Source organism: Hippichthys cyanospilos, chromosome 3 (genome assembly GCF_059441005.1).
Source record: "Hippichthys cyanospilos isolate Australia breed blue-spotted pipefish chromosome 3, RoL_Hcya_1.0, whole genome shotgun sequence".
Classification (NCBI taxonomy): domain Eukaryota; kingdom Metazoa; phylum Chordata; class Actinopteri; order Syngnathiformes; family Syngnathidae; genus Hippichthys; species Hippichthys cyanospilos.
The window spans coordinates 2,982,613-3,004,525 of NC_142371.1; the positions used below are offsets into that span (position 1 = coordinate 2,982,613).

The 21,913-nt window shown below is 39.1% G+C and overlaps 3 protein-coding genes across 8 annotated transcripts; all 3 read left to right on the plus strand.

The window, feature by feature from the left end:
* Window positions 1-571: 571 nt before the first annotated feature.
* Window positions 572-15,338, plus strand: LOC148425458 (WD and tetratricopeptide repeats protein 1-like). 6 transcript variants are annotated; one of them, XR_015865061.1, is made up of 17 exons: window positions 1,260-1,925; window positions 2,038-2,121; window positions 4,078-4,124; window positions 4,208-4,319; window positions 5,627-5,814; window positions 5,909-6,091; window positions 6,195-6,292; window positions 6,394-6,509; window positions 6,596-6,671; window positions 7,807-7,903; window positions 8,107-8,277; window positions 8,358-8,593; window positions 9,528-9,696; window positions 9,859-10,051; window positions 12,042-12,273; window positions 13,348-13,416; window positions 15,277-15,338. XR_015865061.1 is itself a non-coding variant. In XM_088410437.1 (16 exons), the coding sequence occupies exons 2-16, from the start codon at window positions 1,878-1,880 to the stop codon at window positions 12,237-12,239; spliced, it is 2,016 nt and encodes a 671-aa protein (XP_088266563.1). In that variant the 5' UTR covers window positions 572-708; window positions 1,820-1,877; the 3' UTR covers window positions 12,240-13,295. The 6 variants fall into 6 exon arrangements, 5 of the variants coding, with proteins under 5 accessions (XP_088266563.1, XP_088266564.1, XP_088266567.1 ...); XM_088410437.1 differs by lacking the exons at window positions 13,348-13,416; window positions 15,277-15,338 and adding an exon at window positions 572-708 and having other exon boundaries at window positions 1,820-1,925; window positions 12,042-13,295; XM_088410438.1 differs by lacking the exons at window positions 13,348-13,416; window positions 15,277-15,338 and adding an exon at window positions 784-1,040 and having other exon boundaries at window positions 1,820-1,925; window positions 12,042-13,295.
* Window positions 14,859-18,242, plus strand: LOC148425459 (transmembrane protein 222-like). The gene is made up of 6 exons (XM_088410444.1): window positions 14,859-15,074; window positions 15,277-15,361; window positions 15,491-15,522; window positions 15,602-15,698; window positions 15,782-15,912; window positions 16,518-18,242. Exons 1-6 carry the CDS (start codon window positions 14,956-14,958, stop codon window positions 16,603-16,605), a joined length of 552 nt encoding a protein of 183 aa, XP_088266570.1. The 5' UTR covers window positions 14,859-14,955; the 3' UTR covers window positions 16,606-18,242.
* Window positions 18,243-18,309: 67 nt separating this feature from the next.
* On the plus strand, window positions 18,310-20,903 carry LOC148425460 (trophoblast glycoprotein-like). Its single transcript, XM_088410443.1, has 2 exons — window positions 18,310-18,569; window positions 19,738-20,903. Exons 1-2 carry the CDS (start codon window positions 18,310-18,312, stop codon window positions 20,711-20,713), a joined length of 1,236 nt encoding a protein of 411 aa, XP_088266569.1. The 3' UTR covers window positions 20,714-20,903.
* Window positions 20,904-21,913: the final 1,010 nt, after the last annotated feature.

Sequence of the window (21,913 nt, forward strand, 5' to 3'; positions counted from 1 at the left end):
CAAGCCATATGACTCACTTTTACAGATTACAAAATGAACAAGCATAGTGTGACAAGTTTAAGCGACATAAGCTTGTAGCAGAGCTGTGACGCCAGCCATAATGTGACGTGACGTCATTAAGCAACATCTATAACCGCTTCAAACCACAATGTAAGAAGAGATGATTGTATTATTGTCAATGTTTGATGATATCTGTTTTGTTCTATTAGCCTCTTGTTAATGTTATCATGTGGCGTTCTGTGAAGCGCTTTATTAAAACTGTAGCGCTTGGGAAAACGCTATACGAATGAAGATGATTGTAATGACAGGGGCAAGGCAGAATTGGAACCAATAAATATGTGTTGAATATGGGCAATTTCTACACAAATTAGCGTCTAAATTGTGGTGTAATAGAACATTGATATCAAAATTGTGTTTATAGTTTTCACAAATTGGAACGCGCACGTATTAAATGTTGTATGAGGTCGGGTTGTCTATATTATGACCCAAATATACTTTTATTTTGATCTAATTTTGAAAAATCTTAAAATGGACCGGAAGTGTTAAGGCCGTGCTCGAGTAGCGGAACTAGCTAAATTGTGTTCAATTACATGAAACACAGTGGGAGTGTGTTGCGTTTATGGGAAAATTGTGTAAGGATGTGATTTATGACGTTGATTTACGTGGACTTTCTGCTAGAAGGAGGACAACGAATTTGCATGCGTACTCGTAAGTTGTCATCTAAAGGTTGCAAAAATCAGCGTTACCTGCTGGTGACGTTTTGTTTAGCTAACGGCTAACAAAATAGGCTAACACGGTTAGTTTTAAACGCCCCCCCCCAATTTCAAAACCTGGAAGCTCAAATGTTCTTATATTCTGGAAGAGGACCAAATTCTCATTTAGTAGAATGGTACTCGTAATGTACGAAGTGGGTCCGAGGTCTGTCAGAGTGTTGCATTAGCTTGACAGCTCATACTATCGGCCAAATATACTCGCCTTGTTGACGCGAGTAAGTTCCACGGTGTTTGGCACTCCCCTCGAAAGCTTGGACTGTCGATCAGGTAACACTGCATGGTATGTTGCATGCATAAACAACGATGTTTGTATGTATCTACTCTGTTGTTAGAAAGCCCACATTGTTTGTATGTTTGTACTTTCGTTCGATGTGCTGTTTGCGTGCGATATTGTAAATTCCCATGCTGTGAGCATTCCGTGAACGCACCACTAGTTTAACGTGAATGACCCACCGTAGTTTTCCCTTTTCTTCCTCGTCCGCGACACCGTTCAGTCCGTGACGTAGTTTGATAAAGTTGCTTATAACGCACATTCCAGCACATTTGTGATTGTGTGTATGTGACGAAAGATGAGTTTATTTCCTTGTTATGTTCAATTTGGACATTAGTTGTATGTTATAGAGCAGGTGTATGCTTGTGTGTGACGTCCTTTACTGCGCTTAAATTGTTGTGTTCGGCTAGCATGCTAATTATGCTAATAGCGTTTCATTCATATGAGGAAGCATTTATTTGTGTGTGGCCAGGGCTGAATGCAGTGAGATTAAAAGTTAATAATGTTATGCTGCTTGTTGAGCAGTGGATAGAATGGTGTATGTACTGTATGTACTGTATGTATGTATGTATGTTAACATTGTTCTTTGTATTATTGCAGACCACAGTTAATAAATGTGCTAAATGGAGCAACGATACATGTTCTTTAACTGGAGCATACACATCCATATTTGCCACTCGAAAAGGAACTCGCTGGAGACATCATAGTCAAACCTGAACCCCACGATTTATGATCCTCTCCGTTTTATCTGTACTTATGTTTAATGTCTTTGCAGTGTACTGTCAAGCACTAGGGACCACCTGTCATCTGTGTGAGACCTGGATTGCCCAACCATGAATAACGTCAACATCACCCGAGATATCTTGCACAGGCAGATTCTGGTGAGTGAACTAGCAATGACTAAGTAGAAAATGCTGGCAGCCTGAGTGATCCTGTTATATTTTGTTCTGTTGTATATTGTGAGCTTAATATTTTCTTTGCACATGAATGCAGGAAAAGAGAACATCAGGCTTTCAAAGGTTCTATCATGTGACCGATCCATTCATCAAGAGACTTGGCCTGGAGGCTGAGCTTCAGGTTGGTCACAGCAAATTCTTGAGCATGTGTCAGTTATGGTTTCCCTTGGGCTGTTAGTTCTAACAGTTAAACCATTATATACATGATGTTTGTAGATGTGTAGTAAAAATCATAGTACATACTAGGTTTGAACGATTTCAGGAAATAATTGAATAGCAATTATTCAGACCTTGAAATTTCGATTTGAGATTCCTTGTTTGAAAAACAATCGCGATCATCTCAATGTACAATAACAGTTCAACCCATCACAGAATATTACATCGTACCATCAAAACATTCAAAGCTATTACTATATTAATTCACAGACACTAAAGAAAATTTTTTTGGAAACAGACGGTCCTTGTTAAAGATGTTAGATCAAAGGCATTTCTCATCAAGGTTAAAGAATTGAAAGAAGATACTAGGGAGCTGAAATTTCACCCAGTTGGTGACATGTTAAAGTTCAACACTGCACAACGAATTTAGTTATCACACGACCTGGACTACGCATTAACTCGTTTCGAACACCACCTACTGCCTTGAGGCAAGTCAACAAAGAATTTTCTGTTTGCTGACATAGTTTTCGCCGCTCAACGAAATGTTGCAAAAATCGCAGGAAAATTAATGTAATAAATCCTATTAAAATTTAACTAAAAAATTGTAATTATAATGGTTTTATATTACCAAAAATTTGGAAAATGATTTTTTTATTGCTGTCGTGCATAAATATGCAATTATGTGTAAAAATGGAATGTAAAAAGATTTTTAAAAAATATTTTATATTGTATGCTTTTGTTCCCCATATTTGTGTTAGAGTTAATTGCTTAAAACTGTAAAAATCATAAAGTAGTATTTCTGATTGCAGTATTTAATTGTATAAAGGGAATATTTCTTGGTAATAAAAGTCATAACATATCATATTTCTTTTATTCTCTGCTTCTTTTGATATAGGAAAACAGTCCATGAGCATGGCTAAATTAAATAAAACAATTACTTTGAGACTTATGTGTAAATCTCAAAACTACTCTCTGTAGTCCGAAATACTGTAGTACAAATAACATGGTTGATATTTAATTTACTTTTGGCCCTGAGCTCTTTGTCATTGCTGACACCAGTCATTAGCATACCCTTGTTTATGCCTGCGCTAAATTGCTAACATAACTGTCATCTTACTATTTGCCCTCATATAACATGCCACTGATGGGTGAATGTCAGAGAAATCTCAGAAAAGAAGACTAGGACAAGCCTAGCTGCTTAAACAGCAAAAAGAGTAACTCAGACCAGCCAAGATTGACTTTTCTATGCCGGCATAGGGAAAAAAGCTTGGGCAAATGTAACTCGTGGGTCTTCCAACGCTAGTTTTCCACCTGCCCAGCCGTTCCCCCTGGCTTTTATTGAATAGAAGCATAGCAGATTACAAGACACAACAAAAGAGCCAGCCGGGGGCCACCAGCAGCTGGGCCAAGGTCCCGGCTCACACTTTCGTGCGTCAACAGTTCTATCTAAGGACAGGGTCAAGATGAACTAGGATTGCATAAATGGGTAACAATGAACTAAGAACATAATGATAACAACCTAATATATGATTCCCTTCACAGTGAACTCATGAGACAAGAGCCCTTTATAAAAAAAATAAAAAAAAATAGTAATAATAAATAATAAGTAGCTTTGACAATCCAGAAATGTAATCATCTGAGATTGTGATTTCGATTTCAAAACGATGTATAATTTAGCCCTAGGACTTACAGTACCTTGGTTTTCATGTTCGGTACAGTAACGGAACAAAATTTAAAAAACAAACAAGGAAAGCTCTAATGACATCTAAAATGATACATCAATTGTGCCATACTTACAGGGACCACCTAAAATGTTGTGGCTGGTCAAACCTGGCCCATTGGCCTCTAGTTTGACACTTTTCATAAGTAGTTGTCCAAGATTGACTTTTATTTTTCTCTACTGTTCTGTATGATTGTGTAGGGCCACACAGGCTGCGTGAACTGTTTGGAATGGAATGAAAGTGGAGAGTAAGCAAAAACTCTTTCTGGACTGTACTAAAAACGCTTTTGAAAAAATGGTTTCATAAACGAGTGTTTGTTTTGCTTGTCAGTTTGCTGGCCTCAGGCTCAGATGATCAACATGCGATCATCTGGGATCCATTCAGACTCAAGAAACTTACTACTATGCACACAGGCCATGCAGCAAACATATTTTCTGTTAAGGTAAGAGTGGTGTGATGAGCAGTTGTCAATGGGATGTTGGAAGTGACTTGCAGTGCAAGGGGGGTTTGCTGTTAGAAGAGTCCAGTCAGTCATCATTTGTAATTTCTGACCTAGTTATGGCTCTTCTAAATATTTGACTTTGTCATCTGAAAGACAGCACAAATAAACACATTATATTCCATGTTGTTTTGTATTCAAAAACTGCAGTAATTTGTAGAAATTAAAGGTACAATGTGTAAGTTTTAGACCGTTTTTCATGACAGACAGCAGCGGGTGCTGCAGTTACCTTTTTCCGTATTTTTAACAAACATGGCAGCCTCCAGAGGATTGCCACCCCCCATGTAATATATTTTGATGATAACTAGTAGACCTACAATTATATTTAAAACATACTGTTGATTGTTAAGAACACATTTATTTGCAAGCTTTTGAAATTTATAATAATGTATTCCTTTCTAATGAACAATGGTCTAAATCTTACACATTGGCCCTAAGCAACATGCAAAAACTGTCGTACTTCTGAGACAATTGTGTGATACTCATTCAAATTTTTGAAACTGAATGTATACTTGACCAAACTACTCTTACAAGGTAAATGGTAAACGTACTTCCATTTACAGGGCTTTTTCAGCCTTACATACTCAATGCGCTTTACACGCTTGTACATAAGGTGGCGCTGTTGGCCAATTATTAAGTGGGAGGTAACCCCTAGCATACGGTGCTCATTCTACCTTTTTATTGACTGTTTTGACTGCTCTTGGTTAAACTTATAAAAAGACCTGCATTAATCATACCACAGTTAAAATCATGTGGAATAATAGAATGTGATGTACATATTAAAACTGGTCTTTTAATAATTTAGCCAGGTTTGTTAGTTATGTATGTTTGAGTAGTGAAGACTACTTGCATGAATGGGTAATTGACATTTCTTCCTGTGCAAAACAGCAAATCTCACCTGTCTGGGGAATGTCAAGAATGATACACAAAGGGCACACAGCACCTGTTTTAATAACTCTAGTGTTAGCCACACTGCTATATACTGTCATTCATACTATCATTATTATTATTATTATTATTATTATTATAAAGTTTGTGAAATTAATAAAAATACGTATCAAATGATATTATTGGGTAAATAAAAGATTTTGTTGGGGTAAATTTTGCAGAACATAAGTCATGAAAACATGTTAGTATCAAATGTAAAAATATGTACAGGCATAAATCACAATAAGAATATTAATAAAGGCAGAGTAAAAACTCCTTGCTTGTACCCCTCGCTTAATTGCAATGTTTGTTTCTCCACACAGTTCCTCCCTCACTCTGGAGACAGAATTTTGGTAACTGGCGGTGCAGACACTAAGGTCCACGTGCATGACCTGACAGCGAAGGAAACCATCCATATGTTTTCTGATCATACAAACAGAGTCAAACGAATTGCCACGGCGCCCATGTGGCCCAACACCTTCTGGAGCGCTGCAGAGGATGGGGTCATCAGGTAAGAACCCTGGGAATTATTTAGCTGAGACAAATCAGCGGCGAACTTCTGGTGATATGCATTTTTTTCCCCCACATTGCATTTGCTCATGCAGACAGTACGACTTGCGGGAGAGCAGTAAACGATCAGAGAAGCTGATTGACCTAACGGAGTTCTGTGGTCAGCTGGTGGAGGCCAAGTGTTTGGCTGTCAATCCACGGGACAACAACTACATGGCCGTTGGGGCCAACGGGCCCTTTGTACGTCTCTATGACATTCGAATGATAAACAACCGTAGGTAGGTTGGCGCTCGCTGCTCTAATGTGAAAACATGCAATTTCCTGCTTCATGTGTGAGATTACAATTTGGATATAAAACATTTGAACCCCCTTCCATTACAGAAAAGCATTTCAAAAGATATTCAAGTCATCTGATGTACGCACATTCTTTGATAATCATAACACTATTCCAGACAAAGCTGTGCAGTATTACGTCGCAGGTATTGAATAGTTGATCAATTGATCGATCATATCTATACTTCAATACAACTTGACTGTAAAATTCAATCTCTATCCATGTGCTCTCTCCCCTCTTCTTCAGGCCACCTGCCAAACAAATTGATGGACTACAATAGCCGCTTCAGAGTCCTTGTGACCACTTATGTCACTTTCAGTCCAGATGGAACTGAGTTACTTGTCAACTTGGGCGGGGAACAGGTAGAACTGCTCTACACTAGGAGGGCATAGTCACAAATCAGTCCAGAAAATCTGACTTTTTATTTTGTGTGGTTACTGTTTTCTAGGTGTATCTGTTTGATTTGACATGTAAACAAAGGCAATACACATTGCTGCTTCCACGAACTTGCCAAATACCGCAAGGTGGGTCCATGTCATGTCCCTAACCCTAACACATAATACACTAAAATAGATAAATAGAATAATTAATAATTAAAACAAATGACACATAGGGCAACATAGCTAACTTAGTTGCTGAGTGCAAACCAATTGAAAAAAAAAAAGAAGCCGACTTAGAACCAAGCACATTATTTACTTTTAAGCAAATTTTAATCAATTAATAGTCAAAATGTCATTTTCGAACCAAATAAATTCCATTTTTTTGCCAATCTCATTTTTTCAAAATGGGTCTCAATTGACAGCTAGCACTGTTTATATTAGGAATCAGGTGAGAAACTCAACGTCATTTCATTCTGGTAAATAACAGAGATAAAAGCAGAGACTTTTGTCATGCAAACACGTAGGGAAACACTGCTTCCTAGTGGTAGGATGACAAAGTACTTGATTTGACATGACGTGTAGGTGGATTTTTAAATGTTAATTTCGCTGAGGATCAGCTTAATTAATTGTGGCAGCCAATATTGTGACCGTAATTAAAATTCAGTTATTTGTGCAGCCCTACTATCAACTGAAAGTGACATCACAGTTGCTCAAGGTTCACGTAACGGATAAAGTGAATGTCACATGACCAATCTCGGAAAACAGCTAAGCCATTACCTAAACACAGAGCAGCTGTGATGACATTTTCAGCTGACAGCAAGCGGCAAATTGGCTGCCCCAAGAAATCGAGAAAAACGGGTGGATTAAGCTGCTTTAATTTATACTCAGTGAATGAAATATGATTTAATTCAAAAGGTGCGTTTAAACAACTAATGCTGGAAATAATATTGAAAAGAAAATCTGGGGGTTAACTTCCCCCCCCTTTAAGAACGGCCCATTATTTTGCAACAAAACAAGACCACAGCGATTGCAAAAAAGCTTGGTAATACCTTGAATATCCGTAATCATTCTGGGTTTTTTTCCATTAATGTTATCTGGCGGCCCTCAAGTCTATACTTCCATCTTTGTGAGAACAATTTAGGCAAAGAACATTTTTTTGTTCTCAAGAACAGTCCATAAAGGGAAACATTTCTCTATTTAATGACTAGAATAGTTTCAATGGTATACATTAATAAGTAAATTGGATGTAATACGTTGTTTATGACATCTTGTATTGTAGAAGATGAGGAGATTGAGATGACAGCCAATAGCATCTCCAATGAAATTCATTTTCCAGCCAGCCATATTCAAATTACCCAAAGCAAGATGCAACTTAGGTAAATATCAATACTGTCTATTGATTTTTATGCTTTCATTGTTATTGTAGCGGTGATTTTCTTTTAACAGCAAAGTTTCTCCTACTAACTCACCACAAACGATTGTCTTTAGAAGCGTGACTTTTCATGACAGAGAATATGTAAATTGAAAACAGTCAATGTTAATATACGGCACAATCGTTCTACCTTCCCGGCTGTTGCAGCTCCACTGATCTTCCTCCGCCTTTGGAAAAGATCAAACAGCAAGCAAATGATGCATTTGCACGGCAACATTGGACACAGGCCATCCAATTGTATAGTTTAGGAATTCATCATTTCAGCGGCAACGCCATGCTCTATGGGAACCGGGCTGCAGCCTATATGAAGAGGAAGTGGTAGGTGTCATTTTATCTTGGCCAAGTATCATAAAAACACATGAATTTGTCACCATTCTCTGTGTTTGTAAATCTTGCAGGGATGGAGACCACTATGATGCACTCAAGGATTGTCTGAAGGCACTGACTCTAAACCCCGAACATCTGAAGGCTCACTTCAGGCTTGCTCGGTGTCTCTTTGAGCTCAAGTATGTGTCTGAAGCTCTGAAGTGCCTTGACGAATTCAAGAGAAAGTTTCCAGAACAAGCAAACAGCAGTGCTTGCGACTCTTTGGATAAAGATATTAAGGCCTTTTACTTCTCAGAGACGGAATCAGGTGAGTCAAATCACGTTGCGATATTACTTGCGTAATTACCATCATCGGTCCAGCTCATCACTTATGATTACAATGCCTAATAAAATAAGTAGGCTTTCAGCCTACTTATTTCAGGGTCTTTTCATTTGTGGTCCATTTATATTTAGGAGATATCCTGCCTTGTATTAATTGCACTTTTAAGTAATACAGTATTCCTAAAATCCTCATGGCTGTATCTGACATTTTGAGTTAAAAGTTTTTTTTGTTTTTTTTTAATAGGGGGAAACCCTAACCCTAACCCTTTTATAAAATAGATGAAGACCAAGGTCTAGTTTTGGTGGTTCAATTCAGTTATATGATCTGAACTCTTTGAGTTTTCTAATTGGTTCCACTACTGCTCACTCCTCGTTTACTGTCATTTGCTAAAAGAAGAATGGCCATCAGTAGAGCATAACACTCTGCTAAGATCATACAAACCTATTTGATTCTGATCGTTTGCACAAGCGATTATTGGATGTGTGAACATGAACACTTAATGATCATCTTCCCTGGAAGGTGTTTTAGTTTGTGTATTCTGAATAGACACTAGACAGTATACTGAAAGTCACTGTACCATTCCCCTGTGTATTTCTAAATGTTGTCATCAAATATAATTTTTGAACTGATAAACTATGAAAAGTCTATATTTTTAACAGGAGTTGAATAAACAACCCTATATAAAAACACACACACTGTAATGACAAAATAGCATTCTCAGTTGGTGCAAAAGCAAGTGTTGTAATGTTTTAATTAAGCTTTCATGAAAATGGCAGAAAATGCTTGGAATTGAGTTTTCCATCTTTTATTTATTTATTTTCCAGCAGTAGGCAAATGTCTGTGTACTGTTAGTTATTTATTTTCCATATAAGCGCAAATGAAATGCCTATTGTCTTCCCATGATTTAATTTGTCACCAGCAGAAGAGAAGAAGTCCAACAGCTCCATCCGCTTCCATTCTTTAAACCGGAAGGATCCCATCCCAGAGGATGAATTAGTTTTTAGACAGCGAAGCTTGGACTACAAGCACAGATACTGTGGTCACTGCAACACCACTACGGATATTAAAGAAGCCAACTTTTTTGGAAGGTCAGCGATGAGCATTCACTCTGGAGCAGTTACTCGCAGTGCAGTTAAAACAATCAGGCAACAACTCGTTCAAAAGGAGATGGCTTGCTTTGCATCAGAAGCTCTCTATTGTGTGATTCCAAGTTTTTAGGGTCAGTCTAACTCCAAATCTTTCCTGCACAGCAAAGGCCAGTACATCGTTAGCGGGTCAGACGATGGCTCATTCTTTATCTGGGAAAAGGAGACAACAAATCTGGTGCGGATCATGCAAGGGGACGAGTCCATAATCAACTGTTTGCAGCCCCACCCCAGCTATTGCTTTCTAGCTTCCAGTGGGATTGACCCAGTGGTCCGATTGTGGAACCCCAGACCGGAGGTAAGCAACTTGTATTTGGATTTATTCGTGGACGTTTTATTCATCTTTACAAATATTGACTGGTTGTTGGAAGGTCAACAACTCAGGTGTAAGCTATTTAGCTAGGATGCGATAATTTGTCACTTTTTGCTTAGGCGCAATGCACACATGTACACAAAGTATACTTTTAGTCAGCGTTATTTTCCGAACATCCTGCAGTCACAATGTAACCCAAATGTGTATGCAAGTGGCGCCTTAATATTTCACTACCCTAGAAAAATATCCTAGTAGTCATATATTAAAGTATTCCCTTACATATTTGCACAAATATCCTGTCGGTGTTTCTTTCCGTGGAACCCATGCTAAACACTGAGCACTCCAAGATACCAAAAGGTGATAGTAGGAAAACAGTTGGGCCGGCAAAACAAAAACTACATAATCGGGTAAGTCGACTTTAAAAATAGGTTGACTAAAAACATCTGCCTTTTGTAGAGAAACAAAGGCTGATCACAGACATAACACAAAACTAAAGTCAGACAGCTTTCTGGCTTTAAGAATCCTTAAAAGTAGTCAAGAAAAAAGATGTGTTAGTCAGTAATAGCAACTTTTTAAACAAAGCAGAAGAAAAAATATGGAATCACTCAATCCTAGGGGGGGGGGAATGGACTCACCCCGTAAATGTCCATTGCCAAAACAAACTCTTGCATCAGATTCTGCACCTGCTCATCTTTAGTTAAACGGGCTTGATCACACCCCGGAGAGCGGTTGCACCAAGTGGAATGATATGATTTATGGCTCCAATGCAAGAGATGTCCAAAAAGAGGATGGAAGGCAAATAATCATGAAGTTTTGCAAAATATGTTCTTTATCTACAGTCAACTGTCTCCATAATTTAGACCCAAGTACAAACAACATGGGAAGGTTGTTAAAGGCAAGCAAGCACATTTGTAGTCCAATTAACAAATCAAAGTGTCAAGACAAAAAACAATATGCCTTGAAAACAGAAAATGCACATGAGATGAAACTGGAGTCAATGTCTGTTTAAACCGCCTAGAGGAAATGGAGTTTGCATACAGAAAAGCTAAACAAAAGCCATCACTAATACCTGAACAAAACAAGGGTACAATGGGTTCATGGAAAGCAACCATGGACTGTGGGTGACTGGATGAAAGTCATATTTAGTGATGAATCGCAACTCTGCATTGGCCAAAGCGATGATGCTGAAACTTTAGTTTGGTGCCGTTACAATGAGATTTATAAAGACAACTGCCCGAAGAAAACATGCAAATTTCTGCAGTCATTGAAGATGTGGGGCGGCATGTCAGGTAAAAGCACTGAGCAGATGACTGTCATCACATCTTCAATAAATGCACGAGCTTACGTTTTCTTCTCCCATCAATTGAAAGGAGTGTTGGGGATTATTACATCTTTTTTTTAGGATGTTAATTTTAATGCACCTTGCCATAGAGCAAAATGTGTGAACACATTCCTTGGAAGAAGAAAAAAAAAAATCCTCGTAATGTCAATGTTAAGCCCTCTGAATACTCCAAATCTCAGTTTAATTGAAAATATGTGGTGGAAGTTGAAGAAAATGATCCATGACAAGACTCCAACCTGCAAAGCTGATCTGGCAAAAGGAATCAGAATGTTGGAGCCAGATTGATGAAGAGTACTGTTTGTCACTTGTCCTCTCACACTGCCAGCTGTAATAAAAACCTGAGGTAGTGCAACAAAGCACAAGTAACAAATTACTAGTGGTGTGTTAAGTTTCTTTTGTATTTTTTTTCATGGGTCCATATTTTTTATTATCAGAATTGAGTGATTCCATAATTTTCCAAAATTAAAAAAATTAGCGCACTACCACATCTTTTTTTAGTCTTTCGACTTATTTTAGTCTTTTTTGAAGCCAGAATGTTGCCATTTGAAATGGCTCTAGTTTTGTGTCATATATGATATGATATGATATAAACCAAGAACCCCATCACCCATTCATCCCTGTGTTTCCTCACAGACCGAATGTGAAAACGTGCGCGTGGTGGAGGACATGGAAGGCGCAGCTCAGGCCAACCAGCGACGGATGAATGCAGATCCACTGGAGGTCATGCTGCTCAACATGGGCTATCGTGTCGCAGGATTGCCCGGCCTGGGGCCGGATGGTTCAGACGATGAGGACAGCTCGGATGGACAAGTGCGGTGCAGACCGAGCTAAGACGAGCCGATGGCCATTCTGTAGGATGGAAGTAGTAAGCAAAGCACTGTGCCCGTTTCTCTTTGAGCCCTAATTTGCCCTCCTTTCTGTCAGAGACACCAGAGGATCAAGTCACATCTCAACACTATGCATTGCCCTCCTAGGAGGGCTGGTCTCTGCAAAGGGTGCAAGTCAGATAAGCGTGGGGGGGCACTTCTAAGCCACACTTTAGCCTCTCAAGCCACTCTGTGTTGCCAGGCAGAACCTGACACATAATTCCCTTAGTTTGACACACAGATGGACAAGTTCAGCACATCTCCCTCAGGTTTATGTCGGATGTTAAATGAGAGGTGCCCATTGACCTATTTTCAGGTCAGCGTGGCCCTGCAGTGGCAGCGGCCATCTCGGAGGAGCGTCACAGCTGGAAGAAGCTTCCGTGCATCGCCTGTCTACCCTCCGGCAGTGTGCGCTAATTTCAGAAAGGATTCACACCCGGCTTGTTTGGAGTCTTGACTTTTCAGTTGGAGTTCTTGAAGCTTTGAATTAATTGTCATGCTTCATCTTATGAAAGGTGCATGTTGCAAAATCATGGATGAGCTTTGTCGAGTTTACAAGCTTGGATTAAAAAAAAAGGTCGTCTGCCAAGGTTTGCCCTCCATCAGTCAAATGTCCAAGGATTTGTCTTCGTATCATCCCATAAGTGGGAGCTTTCATTTAATATTCAGCCAGACACTGACCATTAAATATCAGTTACTTGTTTAATTTTCAATATTAATTCCTCTTCATTTCAAATGCAAATTTTTGCGTGAAAATGTTCTGTTTGTCTTAAGTTGGACACATGCTAAGTTTAAGGATATACGTTTGTACCGAGTATTTGGTAACCCGCTGTGTGTCGCTAGCACTCATCCTTGGCTAGTCTACTTTTAGATGCCCAAGAACTGAATAAATTGGGAATGAACGCAAAAGTAGGCTTACCTGTGTTTTACTTTGTTCGTTGATTTCAGTTGTTTTCTCTCTGGAGGAGTCATTATACTGTTTTCATGAAAACAGAAACTTTAATAAAACAACAGAACATTTGCTGGTGTGTTTTGTCCTCCTGTAGCTAACATCAAATCGTTTGTGATTACAGCGAAAGAGTTCGACTACCGATGCACAATAGCCATTGAAAATAAATGAGGTGAGCAGAGCTGTGATGAAGGTGAGGCCATTGTATGTGCTTTCTGATCATACATCAGTGTCATGTTCACTATCTACTTTTGCTGACTATAGGCACTTTGTGTGCACAGTAAATCACCATTAGGGCAACCCATGTGGCATATATTGTGCGTTAACGAGGTGACCCAGCTTCTGTGATAAAGCTCACAGCTGACTGGGCAGCTTGAATGATGAGCAGACCTCAAAACACACAAACCGGGTTTTGTGATTCTGTTCGGCCCCAAAGATTCCTGGGCTACGGGGAAGTACTTGACTTGCTAGCCGGGTATTTTTCCACCTTAAAAATGAACCAGGAACTTAAGAAGAGGGCTTGTGGTCGAAACATGCAAATATCCTATTTCTTTGATGAAAGATCTTGTGGCGGTAAGATGAGGGCCTGTGGTAGGAACATGCAAAGATCCTAGTTCTTTGATAAAAGATCTTGTGGTGAAAGGTGGCCTACGGCAAGTGTTTTAATTAGGGTTTTTGAAGTTAAAGCATAAACTTTAGAGATTTAAGTTTAATAAACTAAAGCTTTTGAATAAATCATTTGGATAACTTCAATTTCCGGGGGCAGCTGACCTCGGCCAACTTGTGCTACCAAACTTAAGAGAGTCACCATCTAGTCACCATCTAGTCAAAAATGGACGTTTACGTACTTATTTTTACTTTAACGATGAGTCACATCGTTTTGTTCAACATTCCACACACATTTAAAGGATTAGACCGCTATGACGAAAGACTTTGAAGCTAAATATTTTGTTTCTTGGTTTCATGTGAATTCAAAAGATTTTAAAGCAGATATTTGTTACAATTCCTTCATAGGAATTATTTTAATGAGATTAAAACGTGACCATAGAAAATCTTGCAATTGCTTAAAAAAAAGTCGCCGAGCATCACTATATAGTACTTTTTTGCGTGGGACAAAAATATTCACCTCAAGTTTCAGAGACCCACAAAATTGTGCATCATCTTGAGTAGTTATTTAAAAACATGCAAAAGAAAACACCCAATGCAGATTACAGAATGTGTTGATGTAAACCGATTGCGAGGAACGGTTGTTCCGCCAAAGCAAATCAGATTTACTCTTACCAGCGAATTAGAGTGTAGAAAGTAATAGGAACAAATTAATACCATTTCATGAAAGTTGTAAAGTACGTAGGTCAAAGCTGACTAACAAGATTTGCTCTTACTAACCAATTAGGATGAATAAAAATATGAGGATCAAAGGACTGTAATGCAATTTCTTAAAAGTTGTTAAGTATGTATTTCACTGCATTTAAATGTGATAATGATATCGGGTGCAGAAATTTTGACAATGAAGTGGTCTTTGTAAAGGCTTATAAATGTCTTAGTATGACTACATATGTCATGATTATGAATGGCAAGGAGGCATTAAATCAGTAAGAAGTATTATTTGCCCCAGCAATGAGCGGTGCCGCGTTCAAGGACCGTTGATCCGTCCACGGTGAGGCGACCAAGTACTACCCGGTCGTCTGCTGTACATCAACGTCATCGTCACCCTATCAGAGGTGGAGCACCTATGGCGGATGCGGAAAACGTCGACATAATGAAGAACTATCACGGAGATTTGTTAAAAAACGACAAAAAGAACAGCCGCTACCCCTACTGCATTGTCTGGACTCCCATTCCTATTTTATCGTAAGCTAACACTCGAGCTAATGCTAGTTAGCAGCGTTGACAGTTTGGCTACGTCGATTACGTTATTTCATTCACTAGCGGACATTTCCATTTACTATTTATGAATCTCACAGCGCTTCGCTATTTGGATGTTTTATATAAATGATTTTTCATTATATTTTCAGTCGGTGTAAACGAGAAATTGTGTGTTTTCATGCCGCAGGTGGGTGCTACCCTTCGTTGGTCATATGGGAATATGCACCTCTTCTGGAATTATAAGAGATTTTGCAGGATCCTACTTTGTCTCGGTTGGTATCACAGATCAATACATGCAATAAGGAGTTGAAATATTTGTTTTGAATTCTGGTTGGATTGTCATTAGTTATTTATTTTAGAATAATTCACGTTCATAGACTGAAATGTATTTAATTTTCCAGGAGGACAACATGGGCTTTGGGAGACCAACAAAGTAAGTAATCAAACTAAAACGCTATTAGACTTTAATGATAAATGTTGACCAAATTTTAATTCAATCTCTTCATAATTAGATATTGGAGGCTTGATGTGGACAAAGTGTGTGGCAATGGTGCTGCGACTTGGGACAAAGCAGTATATGATGCATCGGAGGAATACAAAGGCAGGCAGGTAAGGATAACAGTCGATGCATTTAATTATATACTCTGAATCATGATTCATATTTTTAATCACTAATTTTGTTTTCGTTAAAGCACAACCTGTGTTTCGATAACTGCCATTCCCATGTCGCCATGGCCCTCAATCTCATGCGCTATGACAACAGCACTTCTTGGAATATGGTTAAATTGTGCTTTGGTTCTCTCATTCATGGAAAATATGTGAGGTAAGCACTCATCACACATTCACTTTTTGCCAACAATAATTGAACTAGAGTAGAGTTCACTTACAAAATGACCGAGATCACAAGAGGTGAAGCTTAAAAATTGCGGGCAAGTCTAACTTCATTTTATTTTAATGTGTGGACTTTGAAGTCCGAGCAGCATTAGGTGAAGAATCTACATCCCAAACGTGCGCCCACAATTTATTCGGCCCGCTCTCCTGCACCATACAAACATACGGCTGAGAGTCGGCCTCTCATTATTCTCCGTTGACCCACATAGAGAATGCTGGCGTCACAGTTTGTGCTGCCTCCGCACATCCACTCCCACGCCACAGGAGTCTGTTTAACACAGGGGGAGTCGTGCAATTCATCACTGACAGAAGTGCTCCCCTACGTGCCACCACTGGAGGTCACCTCTCCGCTGGGGCTCCCTGCGCTGGGTGGTGGGGAGGAAGGACAGTAGGACAACAAGCATGGGGTTGTGGGAGAAAAGACAATGGGCCATGTCCTTGTTTCTCCGTGATGCAGGAGGGAAAAGGGGGGTGAAAAGTACGCAAGTTGTCGTGGACAAGCCCGCTAACGTTCTTTACCCTTTTTGTATCCTTTAGCTTGTCTGCGTTTTGCAAGACCTGGATGCCCTTCGTCGTGCTCTGCGTAGTCTCCGCCACGATCATCCTAACGTTCAACCTTCAGTAATACACTACGCTGAGAGACTCATTTATTCACATTTTCTTCGACACATCTCATGTTTGAGACTTTGTCAGTGGTGATTTGTATAAAGTTCATCTGCCTATTTATTAAGCAAATTTTGCATTGCTTTCTGCCCGGGCTCTTAAAATGAGGCGGTGAAGAGTTCCATGTGTTTTTCATGAAAAGAATGTTTCCGTACTGGCTCATGTATATTTCACTGAATCACTACACATCTCAATGCTGAAAGTATTCATCAATTCTTTGAGAAATTAAGTGATGTGAAGCAAAGAAAGAATTGTGAAGGACCAGTAGGAGGAAAAAAATTACCCTGTTGATAAATGTGTACGTTTTTTTATGGCTGTATTTCAGTGCTTAGAAAGTGCACATTTTGATCAAGGAATGTAACATTAGCAGATAACAAAAACACAATATATTATTGGGTAAATATCACTGTAAAGTGCCATAAGAATCAGAATTGCACACTTAATAATGCAATTCATATAAATACTCATAAATTATAGCAAATCTATATATGGTTTTTGCCACAACCTAATCATTGTCCACAACAAATAATTTGATAAAAAAATAAGTCATATTTGATGAAATAAGTCATTTATGTACTGTATGTTCAGATGTTATAATCAGATTGAACTTCCATGAGTCCTAGAACTTGGCTTGTGCACCCTATCAGTGTGGTGTGACATATGTTCATAACATAACTGCTTAACTCAATTTTAACTCAGATTGATGATTTTTTTTATGCAGATGTTGGCAAACATGCCTCAAAGAACCAATCAGAGTTACTGTTACACATAATAATGTACTTTTTCCTGTGTAGATAGTGAGGTAACTACTTTTACTCGATTTCAGAATGGAGAAAGAAACTTATGTTAGGCAGTTATGGTATTAACGTGCCAATACTGTATTACACCTTTGACATTTTCATCATATGTGCATAGTTGAGTGTTCTCAAACTTAATATGTTCATATTATCATCGTAAAATATCAAATGTTAAAATAACTTCTTAGAAATTCAAAATCTAATTGTTAAACAACACACAGCTTTCTAAGTGAATTGTGAAATGGTCCACTGCGTGCTATTCAAATGCTAGAATTAGATAAATAGCTCCACTCAGTCTTCAAGCTCCCATCTTTTGCTCTTTGCATATTGATCGTCTGCTTACAAAAGTGTGGGAGCTTGACTGAAATTAATTTCTTACAGAATGACATCAGTTAGCATTAGAAATTCATTGGAGAAAAATGTCCACTTTTTGGAATGAAAGAGACAAGTCTAATGGCACCTTATACTGATATTGACTATCGCAGTGCAATTCTGTCATGAATAATTGCACAGAATATGCATTTTTATTGTCTTGTGAGCTAGTTATCAACAACTCTGTTGCAAGATTGTACAGTAGAGGTCACAGCCAGTGGATGCTCTGGATTGTCCGCTGTACCTTTAAGGGGACTACATGCTTTTTTCATCCAGCAGATTCTGAGCTACAAGAACTGCCATCAATTTACAATACCCTTTATTTCCACTGTGCAGCAGATGAGGAGGGACCATTGCTAGGCTGCTTTTTGTTAGTGTAGCATTAGTTTCTAAGATCCTCTGCATTAAAATTTAGACCCTTCTAATCTGATTCATTCTGGTCTGTGTCTTTTTTGTTGTTGTTGTGTTTTTGAATTTTAACCTGAGACTTTTTAGCAATGTGCATTTCTGCAGTCTGTGTGATTTTGGGATTACTTTTTTGTGCCCAGTCCCGGTGCTCGACGTGTCCCGGTGGCTGCGAGTGTTTTTCTGTCACACGCACAGTGAAATGTGTCTCTAAGGACCTTCAGATGGTACCACATATTATTCCAGGATACTCAAAGACTGTCATCATCACGGGGAATACCATTCACAGGATTGGACCAGATTCCTTTACAGAGCTGGAGAATGTTTCTAATGTCATTTTGAGCAATAATGGGTGAGAATGCATCTTACTCATACAAAATGTTCCTCATTTTGTATGCTTTTTCTCAATTAGAGGTGTCAAAATAAGAGATTCATTGCGATCATATAATTACTGTCATATTTAAAGTAAAACGTTTATATTTTTTTATCTCCTGATTCTAAATTCTAATCTCTAACTTTATGCTTTTTGAATGCCGGTTGGATACATTTTTATCCACGGGGCTTCTTATGCTTGAGTTGTGGGGGTTGGAAAAAGGTCAATCTTACCCTGAAGTAGACGCTGATTGAAAGTCAATGGCTCCTGTTGTGGGCGGGAGGGCAGGTTCAGGTACAGAAGGAAGACATAAAAATGGAAGAGCATGTGGGCATTGTCATTACAATGAATGGTAAATTTGACTTGGAAAAAACTATGCCCCAATGGCACCTATGATAAGGCAAATCAATATGCATATCTGTAAATTGCTTGCAAAGCAGCGAGGTGGAAAAGTGCTTAGAATGTCCACTTCACAGTTCAATTCCAGCTGTGGGTTCTCTTCAGCTTTCTTGACTATTACAAAAACGTGCGCGACAGGTGTATTGGACACTCCAAATTGTTGGTCTTAGTGCGCCCTGCAATTGGCTGGCAACTGGTTCGGGTCCAGGATGCCCCCTGCCTCCTGCCTGTAGACAACTGGATGGAAGTTAAGAGTTTGCTTACTACAAGAAGCAGCTCAAGTTTAGCCTAGCACATAAATGAAAAGCACCCAGACGCATCTGCAGACACAGCAGAGATACAAATGTAAAAAATAATAACAAAGCTCTTTGCCAAATTAAATTTGTGAATGCAAGTTTCAGCAATTTTCTGTGATGACAGGGCGAACTCTTTTAATTTTATTTTCTCAATATTTGGCAAAAAACTGCACCAATTTTCCTGATGGTTAAAACTAAAGGTTGCAGCGAACACTTTTAAGTTACAGCTGTTTTGAGTTTGTTAAAAAAAACTAAAAAATGACTGCATCCACTTTTTGTTGCATATCAATATTTTGATATACCACAATGAAAAAAAGTGTCTGGATGAAAGATTAGGTTATTTGATCAATAAATTAGAGATCCTAATGAATCTGATTTTTTTCCCAGTCTTGACAGCATTAATTACAATAAAATATTTTCTGAATGATTAACCATGGAGGTTGTCCCCACAGGATGACTGAGATGGCATCACACAGCTTCTCCACCCTCATCAACCTGCGCTTCCTCGACCTCAGCGGCAACCAACTGTCAATCATCCATCCAGAAGCTCTGAGTATCCCCGGTAGTCCTCTGCAGGAGCTCAACCTGAGCCGCTCGCTCTACAACTTCACCGCCCTGACAGATCTCACCACAGCTCTGCGTTGGGGGGACCTCCGGGGGCTCCTCCGCCTTGACCTCTCGGGGAATCATCTCGCTCTGCTTCCCCCGGGGATGTTCTCCCACTTGCTCAGTCTGCAGCAGCTTTTCCTTAGCAACAACTCTCTGGTGGCGGTCTACAGCGGAACCTTCTCCGGCATGAACAACCTGAAGGTGCTTGACTTGACCCACAATGCCTTCAGGACATTCGGGACGGATGATCTCAAAGAGCTGGAGAAGCTTGGGGCCATCCGAATCCTCCTGGGTAAAAATCCGTATTCCTGCTCCTGTGAGATCCAGACTTTTGTGGCTTGGTTGAACGATTCAAGAGCTCAGGTAGATGTGGATCTTGTGAGGTGCGCTTCACCGAAGGGGTTAATCAACAGCCGTCTTCGAGGCCTTGGTTTGAGGGCCATCGGATGCATTGTTCCCACCCAGGCGGGAATGACTGACCTTAGCCTTCAAACGTCCTACGTCTTCCTTGGCCTCGTGCTGGGTTTCGTGGGCATGGTCTTCCTCTTTGTGCTCTATTTGAATCGCAAAGGCATGAAGAGGTGGATCATCGAAATGAGAGATGCGTGCCATGACGTCATGGAGGGATATCATTATCGATATGAGATTGACTCAGATCCACGCTTGGGGCACATCTCGGTCCACAACGGCGTCAGTAGAGCGCGTCAGCATTTAGGAGTTTCTCTGTCGCAGCAGCCACCAAACGACACTTGTATCGTGACTGAAGATGCGCAGGTCAAACCTCTTAAATCTCCTTCTGAAGCTAGAAATGTCTTGTAGATTCAACTAGTTTGCTGCCAGTAGGTTTACAGTTTTGCTTTTTTGTTTCTTTTTTAATCTCTGAGCTTCTGCATGTACTGGAGCTAAACAATAAACGTACAATAACCTTAAAAGTGCCTTTGTGCTTGAATGGCACTGACTGGATTTTTTTTTTAAAATGCAATTACCTGACGATTTATTAAGAAAGCGCATAGGATTGTCAAACGTGTAAAAATGAGTTTGTATTTTTTGTGTGGTTTTTATTCTTCTAGCCATGTAGTTAACTGACTTATTACTACATTAGGTGCAAGTCAAATTAATGGACCCAATATAGGAGCTGTATCAACATTTTAGCCTCGACAGTGTTATGATTTTGCATCTAAATTAGGGCCAATTTTTTTCAGGCAGATGTCGTAATTGCCTGATTAAACAAAAAAAATGTGAATAAAACATTTGCTTCCTCACATTTCATTTCAATGGGCATCAATTATAGACAGATTTTCACTGGCCTGATACTTCTGTGAATAGTAGGGGTCAACTGTAAATATATTGTAAAAAAAAAATCCTTTCGCTTCCCAGAATGCATCGCGTGACAGAATGCATTTAATTAATAATTATACGACCATAATGTGTCATATTAAACACACTCAATCCTTATGAGGTAGTATGACCATTTTTGGTCATTTTCTGGTGATAGTGGTCATGCTATTTTTGACTTTGATATGTTGTCATCATCTTGGTGAAATTTCAGGTCTCTAGTGTCTCCTCAATGCTTTCCCTTGGATGTGAAATGCCTTTTATGTAAAGCGCAAAGGATTGGACAAAATACTGCACAAGGATTAAGTGTGATTTATATTGCACTATATTTGCACTATATTTAAATTGTTTTTTGTTTGTTTTTTAAATGTGACATAAGTTGTGTTGTAAAATAGTGATATCCAGGTGAAATCCTTGCATTGCTCACCAAAGCATTGCATGTAAAAATTAAGATTTGGCTTTGTTTTGAATAACAGGCCCACAGTTACATTTTTGGCATATAATTAAGCCTACAAAGTTATGGTAGAGATCATATGTGAAATAATGACACCAGTGTTACTTGTACACAACACCTATAAATTGATGAAGTAGACATAAAATGTGAAAATAATCTGCAAACATTTGCAACTTGGCCTATAATTTTTGGTTGATGTTTGAAGGGCCGTAATGGGACCTTGTGGCTGT

Excerpts from the sequence above, each read along its gene's own strand:
- LOC148425459 (XM_088410444.1), top strand. The coding sequence starts at position 14,956 with ATGGCGGATGCGGAAAACGTCGACATAATGAAGAACTATCACGGAGAT. Across the intron at positions 15,362-15,490 it reads CAGGATCCTACTTTGTCTCG|GAGGACAACATGGGCTTTGG; the intron begins GTTGGTATCACA and ends TTAATTTTCCAG. Across the intron at positions 15,913-16,517 it reads ATTCATGGAAAATATGTGAG|CTTGTCTGCGTTTTGCAAGA; the intron begins GTAAGCACTCAT and ends TGTATCCTTTAG.
- LOC148425460 (XM_088410443.1), top strand. The coding sequence starts at position 18,310 with ATGTGCATTTCTGCAGTCTGTGTGATTTTGGGATTACTTTTTTGTGCC. Across the intron at positions 18,570-19,737 it reads GTCATTTTGAGCAATAATGG|GATGACTGAGATGGCATCAC; the intron begins GTGAGAATGCAT and ends TTGTCCCCACAG.
- LOC148425458 (XM_088410437.1), top strand. The coding sequence starts at position 1,878 with ATGAATAACGTCAACATCACCCGAGATATCTTGCACAGGCAGATTCTG. Across the intron at positions 6,092-6,194 it reads CGAATGATAAACAACCGTAG|AAAAGCATTTCAAAAGATAT; the intron begins GTAGGTTGGCGC and ends CTTCCATTACAG. Across the intron at positions 6,510-6,595 it reads TCAACTTGGGCGGGGAACAG|GTGTATCTGTTTGATTTGAC; the intron begins GTAGAACTGCTC and ends ACTGTTTTCTAG.